Raw genomic sequence first — 22,088 nt, 5'->3', positions numbered from 1 at the left:
CTTGTATATATATAAAAGAATGTAGAAATTACATTTTTCAGCATCATAAAGGTACCAGCGAGTATTATGGAAGGTAGGTTTTACATGTGATTCTTTTACAGAAAGCTTGTTAAAATACCAATAATTTGTGAAGAATCATTTCTTAGATTCAGGATAAATTTCCACCCCAAAGTTCACCTTCCAATGTCAACAGCTTACCTACATTGCAATCGTTTGCAAGAGAATCTAGGTCTTAATTGCAAACTACATATACTCAAAATACTGCCAAGCTGAATTATGGGAATACATGTGCTTTAAGAGCCAGAAAGTCTCCTTTGGAGACTCCTGTGTGTATACACATTGCCAGTGGTATCACACCTAAACTTAATTTCTTACTTGTTACTTCCTTATACATTGGTTTTCTGTCCTACAAAGTGTTCCTCGGCCCTAAGCTCATTACCATAGCCTTCCCTAATAATCACTCCTACTTTTTTTTTTTCTTGCCTTCCCTTACTTCAATTTTAAGGAAGTAAATTCCTTAAAATTTACTTGTCCCATGTCAATATTTGCCTGTTAAACAGATTGAATCACCTTTGGTAAAGTTTTGTTTTGCTAAGAGTCTCATCCATCCTAGCAAAGGGAGATGATCCATGTAGGTTTCAACCCTTATGTCTGAGGGAACTGAAGGGGCTCTCTATAGACAGAATGGGATACTCTGGCTGTATATCAGGTAGCTGAAAAATTGCCCTGTGTTAAGAGGTGTTTGAGCCACAGAACAGTAATTTAGCTGAGTTTTACTATTGAAAACATAGCTGGACTATTTCTTACAACTTTCTCAAAGGTCAGTGTATTTTTAAAGACTAATACTTCTTGGGACAGCTGGGTGACTCAGGTTAGGTGTCTGCCTTTGGCTCAGGTCATAATCCCAGAGTCCTGGGATTGAATCCTGCATCAGGCTCCTTACTCAGAAAGGAGCCTTCTTCTCCCTCTGCCTGCAGCTCCCCCTGCTTGTGATCTCTCTCTCTCTCCCTCAAACAAATTTTTAAAAATCTAAAAAAAAAAAAAAAAAGACTAATGCTTCTTAAATATCTTGAAGGAAAAAATTCCGTAAAAATAACTTGGACTTTATGAAGCAAATGTATTAATATTATATGCATTTGTATGAATTTCACTCTCTCTTCTTTTCTGATCCAAAGAGCAAATTACCAATGATTTTTTTTTTTAAATACACATACTATAGGTGAATTAAAAGAAATCAAGCAAGATATCTCCAGCCTTCGTTATGAACTTTTGGAGGACAAGAGCCAAGCAACTGAGGAATTAGCCGTTCTGATTCATAAACTCAGTGAGAAACTGAATCCTAGCATGCCGAGATGTGAATGATTCAGTAACCTGGAATAATGGCTTTGACTATAGCACAAAAGTGGGCAATAATATTTCTAAGTATGAAATACTTGAAAAACTATGGTGTAAATTTTTAGTATTAACTACCTTTATCATGTGAATCTTTAAAACTTAGGTCTTAATGATTTTATTGTTTTATCACATGAAAATGCTCTTCATTTTAATTGTCTGCCTTGACATTATAAACAATGACATGCCATTGTATTTAAAGGCCCAGTATTATTCCATTACTGACACTTTTGTCCACTTTAGAATAAACTCTATGTCTTTGCACTACCTGTTTGCCTCCAAGAGACTGTAAGCTCCTTGGGGACAGGGACCATGTCTTATTCATCTTAGTGTCTCCAGCGTCTAGTACAGTGCCTGGTACATAGTAGGTGCTCAATAAATGTTGAAACCAACTGAACAGAACTGCCAACAAAATACAAATAAAAATGAAAAGGCCATCACCATGTAGCATTCCTTCCCTTGTCCAAGTGCTAAGAGGTTTTTTTTTTTTTTAATAGAAATTAAAGAAATTTTATAACCAGCTATGACGGTAAGATTTTCTTAGAATTTTTGGCATCACTCATAATCCTAGAACCTTTGAGCCCTGAATGAAGAATTTAACAATGAAATGAATTAATAGAAAATATAATTACATTACATATTTAAGTTTCATAGAATTGTTCAAAATGACACATTAAAGATTTTTCTAAAGTATATAGAGTTTGTTTTCTGTCTTAAATTTTCATTTGTTGTTTTTCGGTAATGTGAATTTATTCAGTGGGGTGGTGAGTTTGTTTTTTTAAAGTTAGGGTCCATGCAGGATTGCTATTTTGTGATAACCTTCTAATTTCTGCCTCTGATGTTTAATGCTAAAGAAGCTATCAACCACTAACTTTTATCTTGCCCATTAGCTTCATTCTGAGTTTTAGAGGGTATGTGTATGGGAAGAACCAAGAGTGAGCAATGGCTGTCTACATGGAAACACATATTCAAGCAGCACCAGGTATGTTTCATTTCCCTTTGAGGCATCTCTTGCTATCACTACTTAGTGATTGACATCCTTTTTCTTATCGAAGCATTTCAGTTACACTTTTTACACAAAATGGATGGTGATGAGCCTGTAATTGATTTATTCTATAACTGAGCTAAATACTGGTAATATCCACACCACCTCACAACGTTAGTAAGAAAGGGGATATAGGCCAGTAATATCCCTCATCTATTCACAGAACATAAACCACTCAAAAAATTTTTTTTAACCAGCTGGGTTTTAATCTCTTATAGTGTTGGGCTTATTGCCTGGATTCTCTTCACTCTGTTTTTTTGTAAAGTCTTAAGGGAATATGATTTTTGATCATAGCTCAAGGATAGTTTTATAGGTTCTAAAAACCAATTAAATACATGATACTTCAAAAATCATTTATATCACAAAGGAAGGCTTTCTAGGCATGAAAATAAAAATGAACATTAAATGGTACTACATAAGGATCTTTAAAGATAATTTCTTAATTTCTACTTTTGGGGAGTTAAAACAGTTAAGGTAAGAAAAGAACTTTATACAGTTTTACTACTATAAAATATTTCATTAACTTTTGTGCTATGCTAATGGTATTTTGTCTGAAACATTTTCAAACTTTTTGTATTTTATGTTATATCTCAGAACTGAATAGAATATTGATTTTTAATCATTATATGTTACTATAGTTTATAATAAAACAGTAAAGACATGGAGTTTCCATAATAGACAATACTTTCAGTCTTCTAGTATTATCTAGGAGTCCCAGAAAAATAAGTGTTTGCCTATAGCTATGGAACAGCATATTTAGTAATATTCCTAAGTGGGACTGGAAACATTTTGAATGACAAAGTGTCAGATTCATCTGAGGACATCCAATCTAGGATCCTTGGAGTCTTGGAAGAAGATAAAGCTCATGGCATATATACCCTGTGAGAAAATACTTCCTTTTATTTTTTTTTAAAGCCCATGCCTCCCACAACTATAGTGTTCTCAACATAGATTGTTTTTGTTTTGTTTTTTTTTTACTATATTTACATAAAATTGGTATATTTCTGTATTTCTTTTTTTTCCTTCTTCATAGCTTCTAGGTGGTAGCCCAAGATGGAAGATGGGTTGCCAAGGTGCGGTGGATACTATTGATGCTATTGATATCCTGCCCAGATCCTTTTTGTGGGCCAGTGCAGGCATGTCCCAGATTCTGTGTGTGCTGGCTTCTTAGCAGTTCGCAACTATCCCCTCCCCCGGGGAATTACCCTCCATTGAAAGGAAGCAGCCTTGCCCTGGCTGTTATGCCTCCTCTTCCCCATATCAATGACAGATTGACTGGGGTGGAGACAAAAAGCCTGGGCGCTTGTTTCAAGGTAGGACCAACTTTTTGGTGTAACTCATGTTCTAGAGCTTTGGGTCTGGCCAAATAAGGGTTCTAGAGCTCCAGTCTGGCCAAATAAGGGTTTAGCTTTTTTCCTCTGTCTTACCCCATTTCCCTTCCTCCCTTTCTGCTGAGAACATTCCTTCAGTAAATCAGCACATCCAAATCTTGGTAGACTTTGTCCCCAGTAAGCTCATCCTAAGACCTGGGTATTATTGTGGCACTATAGAGGCAAGGTAAGGATTACTCTAGGCAATTGCTGTCAAAATTAGTACCTCTTTGAGGTTAATGATACAAGTCTGGGTCAGCAAGTCCTTGCCCCACTCACCATTTTAACATGCATTTAATGCATTTAATGTACACTAGGGTTAAAGCAATGCTCAAAGAAGTCGTTGGGGCAACTCGGGGAAGGGAACATTTTAACAGGACCCAAAACAATTTGTTTAGCAGAACACATTTAGGTATTTGTGATTAATTAGAAAATTATCAAAGTCCTAGATCTCTTTTTCAACCTCGCTGCTGTTCATAGTTTTTTCCTCGGTTACAGATAAAGGAAAGAAAGCAACTCCCAAATTGCTTCTTAGGCTTATTTAAAATTTTTGACACTTTGTGTTTCTGTATTTAATATACTGAAGACCCTTGACTTAATGGCCTTCACAATATGTTGAGAAGCTTAGACTCATAGACTTGAAATAAAAGAGGGAACTAAGCAAAATAAATATCCAGTGTTTTCAGAGCTTTTTGCACTATAAAAACTTAAAAATGACATATTTTGTGATTATGAAAAGCAAAGTTAGTACAACTTAGGATAACTCTTTTACCGAAACATGTCCAATGTATTTCATTTACACAGTCATATCTGATATATTTCAATTTTAAATGTATTAAGCCAAATGAAAGCTTTTGTAAATGGGAGGGTAAATTGTCTTATGAATGATGTCTAAAGAGAACTGAAATCACATTGACAGTTAATTGCATGTTTCATACCTTGTTCAGTCAAACAGGGTTATGCTACAAGTAGGTTCTCAGTCTTTGGGTGTCATAGAGCTGTTTCAGGGGGTTGATATCATCATCCAAGGTGATAATGATCTCTCTCCCCATGTTTCTTTTTTTAAATCAATCTAAAAGGGTCATTTGTTATTTTTTTTTTAAATAAGAGTTTGAGAGTTTCCAAATTGATATCATGTGTTAGTGGAGCCCAATGTGTATACTTACGAGTCGGTCATTCAGTCAGCCATCTCCACCTGTGTGATTTTAACTGTAATGCAGTTTAAGTTGCTTGTATTCTTAGTCATAAGTTTTTTTAATTTATACTCATACTGACTGCTTTAAGACCACAACATAAGATTTATAAGTTACTGAAGTATATGATACTTTTGTAAATGGTCTCAAAGCAATATTTATTACATCTGAGATACAATCATCTGTTTTTGTTTTTGGATTTTTTTAATGTAGCCCACCAAGTTGTCTCTAGTAGCTTAAAATATGTTTGAAAAGAGAAACTAGAGTGGCAATTTGTCTAACTTGGCTTTTCTTTTTTGTGAATAAAAACCCAGCTAGTTGTATAAGAAGTATTTAAAATTCATACTTTGAAACCTTTGCCATTTAGAAACAAAACATGGTACTTTAAAAAAAATCACTTGCCTTTTCTAGATGTAAAATGAACGAATTTCAATATCATATTATGCAAGCTCTTTTTATCTATTTTTGATGCTGTATCATAGCCTCATTTCAATGTTTTAAAAGAAATGTGATCTTCAAAATAAACCCTTTTTATGTTACACAATTAGCTTAAAGTAAAATAAACAGTGGGCATCACTTGTTAAATGGGAAATAAGCATTGTCAGTATGTTTTTATTACAAATATTGTAAAGATTGGATGAAGATGAATTTTAGAATGCTTCCTTAAATAATATAACAAACTAAAATAAACTGCCTTTTCTTTAACATTTCTACACAAGCATTCTCCTACTGTACAAATTTAGTCACAAAATTTCACAATAAAAAAAGAAATAATTATTAAAATTCCTAAGGGTTTTGAAAGAGTATATACAATGAAAATGGTTTGTGGGTCCAAAAGGGAAAACATTGGACTAATGGTTTCTAATATTTTGTCCAGCCCTGAAATACTTATTGAATTTCCCAGAGTAATATTTGAAATGATAATTCCCCCTTTATCAGGTTTTCAATATTTTGATTTGTTTGTTATAATGCAAAAACAGGAATAATATCAGTATCATTTTCCTTAAGATGTTAATATGCAATGCCAGCACTTGAGAACGGAAACAAGAAAACAGATGGAAAGATTTGGTATCTACTGTTCTGGATAGCCCTTTATCAGAACCTGGCAATCCTAGGGACAGAAGAATGCTCACTTTGGGAGCTATCCAGAGTTAAACACAGGAGTCTTAAAATCTCTTAATTTTTAATTTTATTTTATAACAATTTTATTTTTAATTGCAAAAATTGGGGTGCCTGGATGGCTCAGTCAGTTAAGTGTCTGCCTGTGGCCCAGGTAATGATCCCAGGGTCCTGGGATGGTGTCCTATATTAGGCTCCCTGCTCAGCGGAGAACCTGTTTCTCCTTCTGCCCCTCTCCCTTGCTCGTGCACACACACACACACACACTCTCTCTCTCTCTCATTTTATCTCTCTCTACCAAGTAAATAAATAAAATCTTTTCAAAAATGTACAAATCTTATGTAAAACAGAAAACAAGATTATAATCCTTTAATCTATATCCAAATAAAAAATTTTTAATTTAATTCATAACAAGCCCTTTCCTATAATTGTAATCATGGTGTATATACTATTTTATATTCTATTTTTATTATCCCAAACACTTTCCACATTGCTATACAGCCTTCATTATTTTCACTTTCAGTGGCTATGCAGTAGTCTATGAAGTACATGCACCATTTCCTTTATACTGGACAGTTGGGTTCTTGTTTTAAATGGTCCCTCAATTATGACTTCCTATTTTGCTTTGTTTTTGTAGATTAAATATTCAAAATTGGAGTTATGGGTTAAAAATAAAATCACATACTTATAGGTTTGGATACATATTGATGCATTGCTTTCAAAAGGGTTTTATTACCAGTTAAAAGTATCACAGTTGATGAGAACATGCTGTCTCTGCAACGTACAGTGTTATCACTTAAATCTTTTTCTAGTCTGAAAGGCAAAATATAAAAGATATCTTGCTTCAGTATTATTGATTAGAAATGAAGGTAATAGATTTCTATAAGTTTGTTCAGAAACAACTTTCTTTATGAAATATCTGTTCATATTTTTGCCTGTTTACTTATTGGAATCATAATATTTCCATTTTTATTAATTTGTATGAATATGTATAATACTCATATCCCCCCAATTTTTTATATGTAAAAATGTTTGTTACCTATTGAAGTGTTTCATCTTTACTTTTAATATGCTTCTTTGTGGTTTCCTGTATTCCTCTTAAGATCAGATAAATTGCCTTCTGTTATGGGCTGAATTATGTACCACTTAAATTCTTATGTCCTAATCCCCAGTACCTTGGAATGCAAATAAATTTGGTGATAGGACCTCTAAAGAGGTAATTAAGTTAGAATGAGGTCATTAGGGTGGGCCTTAATCCAATTTGACTGGTTTCCTTCCTGGAAGAGATTAGGACACAACTCTAAAAGTGGGAAGACCTCATGAAGAGTCACAGAAAAGATGGCCATCTACAAGCCAAGGTGAGATGCCTCAGAAGATTGGTTTCCTACTGACACTTTGATCTTGTACTCCTAGCCTGTGAGACCTGTGAGAAAATAAATTTCTGTTGTTTAAAGTCATCCAGTTTGTGGTACTTTGTTATGGGGGCCCTAGCTACCTTCTAATTCCCTAAACTCTACTAAATTCTACAGCTCTATATTCTTCTATCTCTTCTGTGGCTTTATTTTTTGAACTATGTCTGAAATTTATCTGTATTTTTGTTGATTCTAAATTGATGTGTATTTTCCCCAAAATTGCTACACAGTTAACCCATCTTCAGGCACTGTTGTCTGTTTTAATATGGCGTTATTTTAGCTTCAGAAAAAGAAATGTCTGGAACATTCTTGTACCTAGTCAAAAACCTTCTCAGATCCCTTGCAGGAAATTATTTTTCTACCTAAGAAACATCTCTTCTTGGGGTTTGAGTTCTTGTTTCACCATCACTTGTGAACTCTGCGCTAGTAGAACAAAGAAATCAGGAGAGGAGCTGTATCTTACTCATTCATATATAGTATTTCTGTAGGCAGAGCACTCTGTGCATTAAGGAAGGACTGATGAAAGAATCAGGGAAGGTGAGTTCTCCGTCAGACCTTGGGTCACTATAGGCCAGTGGTAGTCTGCAGGTCACTGAGGCCTTTTCAGGGGGTCTGTGATTTTGAAACTATTTTCATTACACTAAGATGTTACCTGCCTTTTCCACTGTGTTGAAATTTGCACTGATGGTACAAAAACAATGATGGTTAACACTGCTGGTAGGTAAACATGAATCAAAGCAGTAGCTTCAAATTGTAGTAATAGTCACTGCATTCCTCATGCCACATATTGGCAGGAAACAAAACTCTGTATAAAACTGCCTTTTGAGAAGCAGTAAAAGCTGTTAAGTTTCAACTCTTGAATGTGTTTCTTTTTAAATATTCTGTGTGATGAAATGGGAAGGATACATAAAGCATTTCTACTAAATACAGAAGGGTACTGCCTCAAGAAAAAAAACATTTATGTGATTGAGTTGCTAGCTGGAATACTTATTTTTTAAGAGCACAACTGGAAAAGTTATTATTCAGACTTGGATATTTGGTATACACTTTCTTGTGAATTCAAAATTGGAACCCATCATTTCAAGGAAAACAGTTGATATTTGTTGCCAATGCTTAAAATTTGGCCTTTTACACACACATTAGAATATTGCAGAATTTGTATTCATGTCGGAGGTTGATACCTTCTCTGATGAAATCCATGGTGATATTAACTTATAGGATTTCTTGGATGTTGTGTAATGAAGACACATTCCACATTGCAATTAGCTTTTCAGAAACTACCACTTGTTGATTTTGGACCGGATTCTTCATATACTTAAAAAAACCCACCTATACCAGCAGATTGAATGCAGTAGTAGATCTGGGACTTATCTACTATTCAGGTGTATAGTAAATAGATGTGCAAATAATACCAGTCTTTTTGCCTCTTTTTTTATTCGAAAATAAGTTATCTTCATTAAAATATTTAATACGTTTTTAAACTCCATTTAAAAATTTCAGTTCTAATTTCTAACATAGTAAATATCAATAGATAGCCCATATCAACAGGAGGTCTTTGGCATCCTCCGAAATGGTTTGTAAGAGTTTTGTAAAGGGGTCGTAAGGCCAAAAGCTTGATAACTACTGTGGTAAACTAATGCCTATTACAACGCCTCTTTGAAGGACCCTATCCAGTATCCGTAAAATAGTTCAGAATCTACTCAGGTTTCACATCGCGGGTCGACACGGAGAAGGACTTAGCGCTGGACGAAGGTGGGGGTGGAGCCAATGCGGGGTTTCCAGTCTCCGGGGAAACCACCTTTCTCCCGTCTCCTGGATCTCTTCCTCCTTTCCTCTCTGCCTCTGATTGGAGGCAGGTTAAGTCCGTGGGCGGTCCTTCGGAAAGGGGCGGGGATTCACTTTAGCCGGGGGCGTGTCCTCCTCGCGCGAACGCATTGACGTCATACGGACGCCGCTGTCCTGGCGCCTCGCTTTTGCATCCCCTGCTGAGGCTCCTAGCTTTGGTCTTTGAAGGGGACGCGAGCGTAGCCCCTCAGAGGCCTGGGATCTGGCAGCCTCTGTCACTCCTGTGCCGGCCCGATAGCGCGTTGGTGTCACCGTCATGGATCTAAATTTAAACCGAGCGGATTATTTACAGGTAAACCTGAGGGGATAAAGCGGGAGCCGCGCGGGGTGAGCCCCGCTCCCCGAGAGGATTTTGTCCTTCCACTGACGTCGGTCGGGGTCGCCCGGAGCGGGGGCGGCGGCGAAGGGGCTGCGGGGCTGGGTGTTGCACTCGCGCAGTCCCGGTCTCGGGCAACCCCTGCTCGTACTTGAGGGTCCGCTGGGACTTGGAAAGAAGCGCACAGGCTCTCGCGTTGCTGACTCCTGCCGAGTCCTAAAGATGCCCAGAAAGACCTGATCCCGGATAACTCCCCGGGGCCCTTCTCCCAGGCTGCAGCTACCTGTTGGCCCGTAACTCCCGAATCTCCATCTCTACCCAGCCGCTTCTCCCGCGCGCCAGACCCTTCTTACGGTGACCTGGACCTCACTAGCCAGAGCATCATAAAAGCGACGACAGCTAATAGCTGTGCGTGCAGTTTATTCTAGGCGCTTAACATATTTAATCTCCCTAAAAATTCTCGAAGTAGGTAATGTTATTGATGGGGATCCAGGGACTCAGATAAAGCCATCTGCTTAACAACAACAAGAATGAAGTTCTACGAAGTCTCTGACCCCATAGCTGGTGTTCTCTGTTATACCTTCTTGCCTCATTATTCAAGCTCTAGCTATTCTCTCTTTTCCATCGCCTTTTTCAGTAATTTTATTTGGTTAATGTAATGGTACAGAAGTTTGCCAGTCCGTTTACCTGGAAGTTATGCTAGGTACTTTCCACTTCAATATCTTCCATTTTGAGCTGGTCACCACATTTTGCTACTGGTTTTATCTCCTGAGCATCTCATGACTCTGTCCCGTTTTTGCCATCTCTGTCATCCCCAGATCATGTTCTCATCTTTTTTAATTTGTGTGGGCGCCTGGGTGGCTCAGTGGGTTAAGCCGCTGCCTTCGACTCAGGTCATGATCTCAGGTTCCTGGGATCGAGTTCCGCATCAGGCTTTCTGCTCAGCAGGGAGCTTGCTTCTCTCCCTCTCTCTGCCTGCCTCTCTGTCTACTTGTGATCTCTCTCTTTCAAATAAATAAATAAAATCTTAAAAAAATTTAATTTGCATGTTTTCCAAAATTCATTGTTTATGCACCACATGTTTTCATTTTCTTAATTGGGCTCCTAGCCTCCAGCTTCACCTCCCTACAAGCCATCATTCACATAACTTGTTAGAGTGGTGTTTCACAAAAGCAAATCTAAACAGATTACTTTACACTTTAATACTACTCCTTGGAATACAGAATAAAATTGTAGTTCCGCATTATCTGTAGATCTTTTCATGATTTGTTGTTTTTTTCCAACTTTTCCCCCATTGGTCCCAACTGCCCCACTTCCTATCCTAACTATGCACCACTAGTGATAGTTCCCTGCTGAACAGGCCATGCTGTTTTTGTCTTCCATACCTTTTGTAAAAAATCTTCATCATCAGATTGGATGTCATTGCCATCAGCATGTTTTGCATTTTAACAAAAATCCTCTATGTTGCATGTTAAATAATTGTAATCTGTTTCCAAAGATTTTAAATCACTACAAAAACTTTCTAACAACTGTATATATGAAGTTTTTTATGAAGTCTTCTAGAAATATTTGTAAAGTATTTTGCAACTAAATGCCTGGGTGGCTCAGTCAGTTAGGTATCTCTTTTCAGCTCAGGTCATGATCCAAGGATCCTGGGATCCAGTCCTGCATCTGGCTCCTTGCTCCTTGGGGAGCCTGCTTCTCCCTCTGCCTGATGTTCGCTCTGTTTGTGTGCACAATCAATCTCTCTCTTTCTGACAAATAAAATCTTTTTTTTTTTTTTAAGATTTTATTTTTTCTTTGACAGGCAGAGAGAGAGAGGAGGAAGCAGCCTTCCTGCTGAGCAGAGAGCCCGATGTGGGGCCTAGATCCCAGGACCCTGGGATCATGACCTGAACTGAAGACAGAGGCTTTAACCCACTGAGCCACCCAGGCACCCCAAATAAAATCTTTTTTTTTTTTTAAAGTGTTTTGCCACTAATGTATTATTTTTGGCTTGACAACTTTATAGTATACATTTTAGTATCTTTGGGTGTGCTCTGTGTTGACTTTTGTAGCATATTTCATTAAAAAATGAGTTCATCACTGATCATAATTATTTCATATCACTAATTGCAATAAAAAATAAGTCTCACTATGATCTGAATCGCCTGGTCCTTTCATTCTCAGATGTAATCATTTCAAGTTAGTATAATAGAAAACATTCACTAGATGACTGGTGTGTTTCCTTAGGTGGGAGTGACCTCTCAGAAGACTATGAAGCTACTTCCTGCCTCAAGACATAGAACTACACAAAAGGTACTGTAGAGATCTCGTTTCTCCCTATCTCTTTAGCTGTGACAGAGGAGAGGTTTATTATTTCTTTATTTCTTCATTGGTAAATTACCCTTTAATGTTAAAATGTAAATAAATTTCTTTTAACCTGAACAGAGGTTGGAATACCAAGGGACATTTACAGACAGTAATTTTCTTGCATGTTTTAATTTTTTTTTTTAAAGATTTTATTTATTTATCAGAGAGAGAGAGGGAGAGGGAGTGAGCACAGGCAGACAGAATGGCAGGCAGAGGCAGAGGGAGAAGCAGGCTCCCCGCCGAGCAAGGAGCCCGATGCGGGACTCGATCCTAGGACGCTGGGATCATGACCTGAGCCGAAGGCAGCTGCTTAACCAATTGAGCCACCCAGGCGTCCCGCATGTTTTAATTTTTATGTACAGTCTGTAATAGATAAGTAAACTTGTTGAAAACATATTTCATTTTTCTGTTAATAATTTACTTGTTGTGTACTAGTGTGTACCAGATTGTGTGTATGAAAAACAAACATAAAGCGCAATAGGATATAGAGAAGGTTATTTTTAAACTTTATCATCTTTTTAAGAATAAATTAAGTACTGAGGTAACTTAGTGGCTCAATCAGTTAAGTGGACAACTCAGTTATGGTTCAGGTCATGATCTCAGCCTGGCATGAGGCTCCATGTTTGGTGTGGAATCTTCTTGTGCCTCCCCCTTTGTTTCCCCCTCCACCCTCAGTTTATCTTTCTCATAAATAAAAATAAAATCTTTTTAAAAAAAGAGTAGGTATTTTGATGTTGAACTTTCTATTTATCTAATATTTACTATTTTTATGGAAATATTGATCCTGTGATTTCTATAAGGCAATTATAATATTAGTAGTAGACTTATAGCTGCAAAACAAATACACTCCTGATGTAATAACATTTTTTTAAGATAAATCAACAGATTTCTGATAGTCATTTATTGTATTTGGTCTACTAGATCATAACTTCTCAAATTCTTTTTGCTCCCAGCACCCTTTTACACTTTGAAATTATGTAGCATCCCAAAGAACTTTTGTTTATTTGGGTTATATCTATAAATATTATTATATTAAGATTAAAACTGAGAAATATCTAAAATATTCTTTTTTTAAAATAATAAACCCATTACATTTACAAAAATGAAATTTTAATGAAAAATACCTGTATTTTCAAAAACAAAAAGAATTTGGTGAGAATAGTGGCATTGTATTATTACACTTCTGCAGATTCTTTAGTCTGGCACAGAGAAAGGCACCTGGCTTCTCATGTCTGTTCTTTACAGTCTGTTGTAATATATTGTTTCGGTTGAAGTATTCAAAGAAAATCCAGCTCACACAGATACACAGTTGAAAATAAGAGTTATTTAAATAGCTTTTCCAAATAATTATGGCTCTTTATACATGATGTGACACATATCCTTAACAAATAGTAGTTTCTTAAATATTAGTTGCAATGTGGAATATGAAGCCAATATTGATTAGTTTTTCATACTTAGGTACATTAAAAACTATTTATATTTTGAATGGATCTTTTACTCATGCATGGGTTTTGTTTTTTTTTTTTAAGATTTTATTTATTTATTTGACAGACAGAAATCACAAATAGGCAGAGAGGCAGGCAGAGGGAGAGAGAGAGCGAAGCAGGCTCCCTGATGAGCAGAGAGCCCGGTGTGGGCTTGATCCCAGGACCCTGGGATCATGACCTGAGCTGAAGGCAGAGGCTTTAACCCACTGAGCCCACCCAGGCGCCCCTTATGCATGGTTTTATAGCATCTTACAATGGTCACTTGAGATTAGTAGTTCATTGAGTTATACAGATTTCCCAAAGGTTGAATGTTCAAATGTTGATTGTACCAAATGTTATCATGGAGTATCAAATCACATTTGTTGATATCAGTATAGATTTCATCAGAAAAGTTGTCAAATATGGAATAGCTGTCCAGTTCCCAATGGCAGATACATGCCTTATTGGTACTTACTTTTACTTGAAAGCTCAAATTTTATCATTGGGAACAGTCTCAATTATTTTCCTTTAAAATGATAAGCTCACTTCCTGCAGTTTAAAAAAAAAAAAAAAAACTCTACAAATACCCAAGTATTAATAACAACTTGTTATTAATCATTCTTAATAGTTGCCAGTTGTTCTTTCATTCTTAAAATTGTGTTTTGTGTTTTGTGGGGCCTACGTGTTACAGTCAGTTAAGCTCTGACTCTTTGTTTCAGCTCAGATCTGATGTCAGGATTATGAGATGGAGCCCATGTCCAACTCAGTGCTCAGGATGGAGTCTGCTTTATTTCTCTCTCCCCCCTGCCCCACCAGTTCTCTCTCTGTGTCTCTAAAATAAAATAAATCTTTAAAAAATAATTGTTTTGTGAAAAAACTGGGTAGTTCAGCTTATTACCGAAACAATTCTATAAGTGCTTTTTGGTTTGCCACAAAAGTATTCTATGCAGGGGCGCCTGGGTGGCTTAGTGGGTTAAGCTGCTGCCTTCGGCTCGGGTCATGGTCTCAGGGTCCTGGGATTGAGCTCCACATCGGGCTCTCTGCTCAGCAAGGAGCCTGCTTCCTCCTCTCTCTCTGCCTGCTTGTCATCTCTCTCTGTCAGATAAATAAATAAAATTAAAAAAAAAAAGTATTCTATGCATATTTTATTATTATTATTTTTTAAAGATCCATCTATTTTTTTTTCCTAAAAATTTTATTTATTTGAGAGAAATCACAAGTCGGGTAAGGAACAGAGGGAGAAGCAGATTCGAGCAGGGTGAGGGGCAGAGAGATGGGGAGAAGCAGACTCTCCGCTGAGCAGGGAGCCCAATGCAGGGCTTGATACTGGGATTCCGAGGTAATGACCTGAGCTAAAGGCAGATGCTTAACCTGCTGAGCCACTTAGGCGCCCCAGCCATCCATTCAGAAAGAATCTGAAGCAGACTTCACACTGAGGACCAGCCCAATTCGGGCTAGATCTCAGGACCCTGAGATCATAACTTGAGCCTAAACCAAGAGTCAGATACTCAATCCACTGCATTACCCAGGCGCCCCAATTTTATGCATATTTCTACTTTCTCACGCTTAAAAGACATGACTCCAGGACCAAATTTAAGAAGATTAATCATTTTTATTGCTTCATCAAGAACATTCTTATATTAAGTTGGATTTTTTTTTCCTGTACTTTGAAGTGATGATCACAGTAACCACTGGTGTTGTTTGTTGTCATTGTTTTGATTCTTGCCAGATGCTAGCAGTTTTATCTACCATTCCTTTTGTACCGTCATTGTAAATATCAGTCTAGTGAAAAAAGAAAATAAAGACTTACAAAAATAGTTATCACTTGGCAGATTCCCTAAAAAGTTCTTGTTGACCCTAGGAGTCTAAGAATCATACTTTGGGAATCCCTGTAGTGGATTATTGTTTTTACAAGTTATTAGAGTAGCATAGTGTTAAAAAACTCAAAACCTTGGGTTTAGATCCCCCTATTACAAAGTTAAGAATCAAGGGTGTTGGGTGCCCGGATGGCTCAGTTGATTAAGTGTCTGCCTTCAGCTCAGGTTGTGATCCTGGGGTCCTAGGATCAAGTCCCACATTGGACTCCTTGCTCTGTGGGGAGCCTGCTTCTCTCTCTGCCTCTCTCTTTCTTTGTCTCTCATGAATGAATAAATAAAATCTTAAAAAAAAAGAAAGAAAAAGAAAAAGAAATAGGGACCTAAGAATGTGCTCTACATCATCAAGTTTTTGATATTTCAGACTTATTTATGTCTTAATATATGGTCAATTTTCTAATATTTCTGTGCGCTTAAAAAGAACATTTATAATTTAATTCTTAGGATGAATGATTACTTACTTATGCATGTATGCACAACATGTCCTACATATATGTACATGCATGTATACATATGTGCATATGTATTAGAGCAAGGTAATTATTTTCTAACCTATATCCTTACCTTTTATCTGCTTGATTATCAATTCCTGAGAAGGAAATGTTGAAATCTCTCTCTGCATTTATGTCAACATAATCTATTGGTTACATGTTCATAATTTTTGAAGCTGAGTGATGTCTACTTTTGTATATGTTAAAATTTTTCTATTACAAAGGTTTTAAAAATACCAAAGAAGTCAGTCACAACTTTGATAATCTTTAATTGCAACTTTAATTGATAATCTGTTTTGAAAGTTAATCTTAACATGTTCTTATGCTCCAGTTGAGAAAAAAATGACCTCCCTGCCATTTCTGTCTTATTCTCTTGTTCTGTTTACAATGTAGGAACAAAATAAATGGCCAACTACTTGCATAACGACTCTCTATACCTCCTTTCCTGCTCTTTTCTTGTAATTCCTTGGAGTATTACTTTGTGTGGGGGTACTTGCCTAGATTTTCTGATCTCTACATTTAAAGTCATAATTTATATATTGAGAATCTTGTTTCCCCCATATAAGTTAATAGGGCATAATAATAGTAATTTAAGATTCTTTTCAATCTTTTGTAGGTGGTTATTGGAGATCATGATGGTGTAGTTATGTGCTTTGGCATGAAAAAAGGAGAAGCAGTGGTATGTATAGCTTTTTTTTTTTTTTTTGAGAAAAACAGATTTTCTAAAAGAGAAACACACTACTTATTGAATATTCTTAGGTTAAAATTGTCCTAAAAGCAGTGAAAAATGCATTGTGAGGGAAGCAGTTACATGGAGTATGAGGCTAGAGGCAACACAAGAATCATTTGCTAACTAGCTATAGAACAGATTACTTCACACTTCAGGGTATAAAACAACACACATTTATTATCGAACAGTTTCTGAGGGTCAGGAGTCCAAGCTCAATGTCTCACATGGCTGCAGTGCCAGGCTCTATTCCTTTCTGGGGCTGGGGTCCTATTCCAAGCTCACATGACAGGATTCAGATTCTTGCTCTTTTTTTTTTTTTATATTTAGTAGGACTGAGGTCCCACTTTATTGTTGTCTGTACACCAGGGCCTGTTCTCATCATCTTGAGGTCCCCATAGTTCCTAGCCCTGTGGTCCTCTCACAGGTCCACTCCTAACATGGTGACCTACTTCTTCAGGCCAGCAGGAAAATCTGTCCAGTCAGCTAAGGTGGTGTCTTATGTAACATGAAAGTGATTAGATAATCACCTTTGCCACTTAATGGAAGCTAGTCAAGGATGTGATTAGTACATCATCATATTCACAGATCATAGTTTATAAGCAATGGGGCTGAGCTGTGAAGACTTATATTCACTATATGTTATAAAGAATTTATAAAAAGATGAATAGTTAAAAACTGTCAGAAGCCCAGTGTTTCCAGTATTCATATATTCTCCCAGATACTTTAGTCTCCGTATAAAGTTACTGGAGGGAAGGGAAAGAAGCTGGTGCCAATAATAAAATGGAAAATAACCAAGGAAAAATTAATGATATAAATGTTGTATTCAGGGGTGCCTGGGTGGCTTGGTGGGTTAAAACCTCTGCCTTCGGCTCATGTCTTGGTCCCAGGGTCCTGGAATCAAGCCGTGCATCACATTCTCTGCTCAGCAGGGAGCCTGCTTCCCCCCCTCTCTCTCTGCCTGCCTCTCTGCCTACTTGTGATCTCTGTATGTCAAATAAATAAATAAAATCTTTAAAAAAATGTATTCAATTAGATATTAAGCTAAACATTTGGGTTTTCAGTAAATTCTACAGTTTTTTATTTGTAGTACTAAAATTCATAAAAATTATAACGGAAACAGGAGACTTTAGTTTTAAAAAGATAATTAAAATGCAAAAACATGTCCATTGGAGCCAGTGAGGGAATCTTATTAAAATGCAGGTTCTCATTCAGTAGAGTTGGGGTTGGACCTGAGATTCTGCATTTTTAATAAGGTTAATCATACTGATGCCCCTGCTTAATGAACTGTACTTTGAGATGCAGAAGTTTAGATTTTAAGGATGTGACTGAAATAGGTGTGGCAATAAATATTCCAAATTTAGAAGATATTTAGCGAAAAACCTTGAAGATTCACTGAAGTAAATACATTCATATCTTAAAATGTTTCTATAGTGGAAATATAGTATTTTGTGTGTTTCAAATCACAGCATTTTTTTTTTTCAGTAAAGGAAAATGCTTACAGTAAATTTGTGTACTTAATTTTTTCCCCAATGATTTTTGCAGGCCGTGTTCAAGACTTTACCCGGGCAGAAGATTGCAAGATTGGAGCTAGGAGGGGTTCTTAACACACCCCAGGAGAAGATTTTTATTGCTGCAGGATCTGAGATCAGAGGCTTCACAAAGAGAGGAAAACAGTTCCTCTCTTTTGAAACTAACCTCACTGAAAACATTAAAGCTATGTATGTTTATCCTTTTTTTTATTTTTACAAATCCATTTATAATATTTTGGATAGGTGACAAACATCAGATTAAGTATCATATCTTACTAGGTTTCCTGGGAAATAAAATTGACTAAAGGTAACTTATTAGTCAGAAACTCATTAACATAGAATCAGTACAAAATCAGTTGGCCTTCAAAATGTTTTCTTAAGACTCATAGTATTTACACATTCATTTTTTTGACTAAATGGTTCCAGATGATTCATGATCAAGGTATAAAAGAAAAAAGTAAAGAAACCTAGAGATAGTTAGGTTTCTGTTCCTTTCCTGTCTGTGGTCATTTTGGTTGTGACGTAGCATCATTTGCTGAAGACCTGGCTGTCAAAGTTGCTAACTACCAATAGGCTATAATTTTAGGTAAATCAAGTAAGACCCCGAGTAAAAAAAAAAAAAAATAACTCCCTAATGGCTTTCTGATTTGTGATATTTTACAAGTAAAATATAACTTTTTTGAATCATGAGGAACTAGAGAGGGTTTTAAAGTTTATCTAATCCATTGTCCTCAGACCACTACTTAAAAGAATCCCTTGGAAGCTTAAAAGAGTAGATTTCTTGTCCTACTCATACCTGCAGAATCAGAATTATTAGGAGTGGGTAGAAAGAAAAAAAAGTTCTTTATTTGACAACAACAGCCAAGTTGTAGACCTTGGTCTGAAAACTATTAATTCAGTCCAGAGTTCTATGTGGTACACAGCTGTCCTGCAGAATTCTATATACTGCACATCACATGTCCTGATCTCTAGGCTGGAAAACTTTGCTCTGGTAATATTAGATAAAAATTAAATCATGGTAAGTGGGAGTGAGTTCAGTGGTTTAACAAGAATGTAATAGTTTTGAAATGGACAATGACAAATGTGAAATACTAAAATCAAAGTAATTAATAATTTGCATAACTCCACATTCAGAAAGGTGTGTAGAGAGGCTTGAGGAAGATCAGGAGTTTCCCAGCCAATAGTCTCTTTTGCTAGTTTCTTAAACTTTTTTTTTTTTTGGAATGGAAGAGGCAGGATGGAGAGGATCCTTATTCAATATTTTAAAAATTTATTGTCTGAATCCCCAGATTTATAAGAGTGCACAGGAAAGAAGGTTATAACTTGAAAATATTCAATAAGAAACTGAGCACTTACAAAGTTGGTTACCATGCAGGCATCCTTCCCTGCTTAATGCTTCCATCTGTCCCTTGAAATTCTTGAAAAAGAATTTCATTAGGCTGATAAAAATGATATTAAGAGGACTACTAAAATCATGTGCAGAGCCACAAAGTGAGGCCACATAAGTGATAATCAAAGAGAAAATCAGTGAAGATCATTATAGCATAGGGAGTAATTTTAGTACCAAAACTTTTAAATTAGACTTTAGAGCAGTGGAGAAATAGTTGAAACTTTCAAATAAAATTCCCTTCTTTATGATTCCATGGTTATAGCAATCTAGAAGTGAAAGGTAATGCGCTAGTGTATGATTTTTGTAAAATTTCAGCTCCCCCAGTGAAAACTGGATTTAATATAAGAATGGGAACATTGTTAGGATTATTGCCTAAATTTTGTTAAATATAATTTGTACTCTTTTTCATTTATTTTTTCAAGCTAAAATTCTAATGAAATCATTTACCCCCCACTGTTTATCATTTAAAGTAGGTTTGCTTCCAATAGCCTTTTCTAGACAATTTAGTATAGTAGTAAGAAAGCTAATTCTAGAGCTAAAAGCTACTTGAGCTATAATCCACTCTGCTACTAGTTGTGTGCCATTAGGCAAGTTACTTTACATTTTATTGTTCTCTGTAAAAAGGGATTATAATGGTCCCTAGTTTACAGATTTATGAGGATTAAGCTAATACATATGAATCTGTTAGGACAGTGGTTGGCACACAGTGCACATTCAGAAAAAGCTAATTGTCTTCAGATATAGACAGTTATCATTGTCTTATTTTCAGTTTTTCTAAGCTTAATTTTGAAATGGCTGAGGCCTTAAGATTGTGATTTTCAGCTTTTTAAAATAAGTGTTCGGGGCACCTGGGTGGCTCAGTGGGTTAAGCCCCTGCCTTCAGCTCCGCTCATGATCTCAGGATCCTGGTATTGAGTCCCACATCGGGCTCTTTGCTCCACAGGGAACCTGCTTCCTCCTCTCTCTACCTGTGATCTGCCTACTTGTGATCTCTTTCCCTGTGTCAAATAAATAAATAAAATAAAAAATAAATAAAATCAGTGTTCTATCAAAAGGCTACAAATTAAGTGAGGGAAATGGGGAGAAACTATTCTTTAAGTCTGTGATAAAATGATAGAAACAGTATAGATAAACTTTTATTTTCATAACAAAAGAATTCCTATGCTTATTTTTTTTAAATAGAAAATAGAGTTTCCTATACTTATTTTTTTAAATATGGATATTTTTAATTTTAATGTTCTCAGGCATATATCTGGCTCAGACCTCTTTCTCAGTGCAAGTTACATCTATAACCATTATTGTGATTGCAAAGACCAACATTATTACCTTTCTGGGGACAAAATTAATGATGTCATCTGCCTTCCAGTGGAAAGATTACCTCGTATTACACCGGTATTGGCCTGCCAGGACAGAGTGCTCAGAGTTTTACAGGTTTCTGTTATTTACATTTTTATGGTTTTTTGTAATTTATATAAATGAGTATTGCTGAAAAATGTGTCCTTGAGATAACTTACTTATTACTACCACTTTAAATGTCCTAGGTAAAATTATATCTGGAAAAAAAAATGCTTTTTAATTGGTAAGCTGATGTTTTTTAACTTGAGGCAAATGTATTGAGATCTTTGGCAAGTTTTTAGAGAGGCCTATATGGGAAAAGGATGCTTTTCTGCCCCCATGCATAATTTCTGAGCTAGTTCAGTCTGAATGGGATGGCTTTGCTACAAAGAACCCCTTCTAGCTTTTTTTTTCTTCTTTCTTCCTCCATTACTCTTCTCTCCTCCAAAAATCAAATTAATGGAGGAAACTGGGTTGTGGGGAGGGTGTTAGGTTTTAATAAAGAAGGGATAGTTGTGATCAGGGTTGTGTCATTTGTTTACTCCACATTTATGACTGTATGTGAAACAGAATAAGCACTCAGTAAATATTTGTTGGATAAGTAAATGAATGATAGGAAAATCATTTTATTGTCCTTATATTTATATTAAAAACTATGAGTGGTTAAAACAATTACATAAGGTATTGTTATTAGTAATAAGAGTTACAACTATGTCCATCTCAAAAGTGGCTTTCAGTAAGATACAAATATATATACACACCAGAATCCATAAAACAAAGTTTAAATGCAACTAACCTAGAACAGGTGGATTGCTTGGATTAGAAAGTTAGACTGATAGTACACAAAACATTTGGCCGTTTATTCTGCGGCATCACTGGCTTTCTCACTCTTTGGAATTTCATAGCCAGGTGTCTATTTCTTGATATCAGTCTTTTTATAGAAGGAAAAATCCATTAGTTCTATGAGGTTTTATTATTTTTTTCTGTGGGGAAAAAAAAGGTAATGTTCAAGGTTCATTCTAGGGGCATGAATGATTAATTTTTTCCATAGCCTGTGCTTCCAAATATGAGTTGTTTGAATAAGGTTTTAAAAGAATCTGGCTAGTATTCAATTAGAAATTGGTCTGGCTGATTTGAGGATTCTGCTTTGTTTAACAAGAAGAGATCCATGAGCTTATTGTAAAAATACAAAAATAACTAAGGATTTGTGGGAAGTTAAAACTTGAAGC

At 36.2% G+C, this 22,088-nt stretch overlaps 2 protein-coding genes across 6 annotated transcripts in view; both read left to right on the top strand.

Annotated features, from left to right (window-relative positions):
- The window catches only part of TRPC3 (transient receptor potential cation channel subfamily C member 3), a 72,505-nt gene extending 70,846 nt beyond the window's left edge, over window positions 1-1,659 (top strand). For all 4 annotated transcript variants that reach the window (XM_004747979.3, XM_004747977.3, XM_013053928.2 and 1 more), the window contains one exon: window positions 1,220-1,659. In XM_004747979.3, coding sequence (XP_004748036.2) covers window positions 1,220-1,362 — 143 coding nt within the window. In that variant the 3' untranslated portion in view covers window positions 1,363-1,659. The remainder of the gene's footprint in view (window positions 1-1,219) is intronic.
- A 7,795-nt stretch (window positions 1,660-9,454) lies between these two features.
- The window catches only part of BBS7 (Bardet-Biedl syndrome 7), a 44,976-nt gene continuing 32,342 nt past the window's right edge, over window positions 9,455-22,088 (top strand). Inside the window, exons 1-5 of one of the 2 annotated variants that reach the window (XM_004747981.3) lie at window positions 9,455-9,668; window positions 11,925-11,990; window positions 16,492-16,554; window positions 18,148-18,323; window positions 20,769-20,955. In XM_004747981.3, the coding sequence (XP_004748038.1) occupies window positions 9,633-9,668; window positions 11,925-11,990; window positions 16,492-16,554; window positions 18,148-18,323; window positions 20,769-20,955 (528 nt within the window). In that variant the 5' untranslated portion in view covers window positions 9,455-9,632. The remainder of the gene's footprint in view (window positions 9,669-11,924; window positions 11,991-16,491; window positions 16,555-18,147; window positions 18,324-20,768; window positions 20,956-22,088) is intronic. The other variant, XM_004747980.3, reaches the window with a different exon arrangement.

This window comes from Mustela putorius, unplaced genomic scaffold (genome assembly GCF_011764305.1).
Source record: "Mustela putorius furo isolate JIRA1106 unplaced genomic scaffold, ASM1176430v1.1 tig00000721_pilon_pilon_pilon, whole genome shotgun sequence".
Lineage (NCBI taxonomy): Eukaryota > Metazoa > Chordata > Mammalia > Carnivora > Mustelidae > Mustela > Mustela putorius.
The sequence above is the reverse complement of the archived record's forward strand: the minus strand, read 5'-3'. Positions and strand labels throughout refer to the sequence as shown.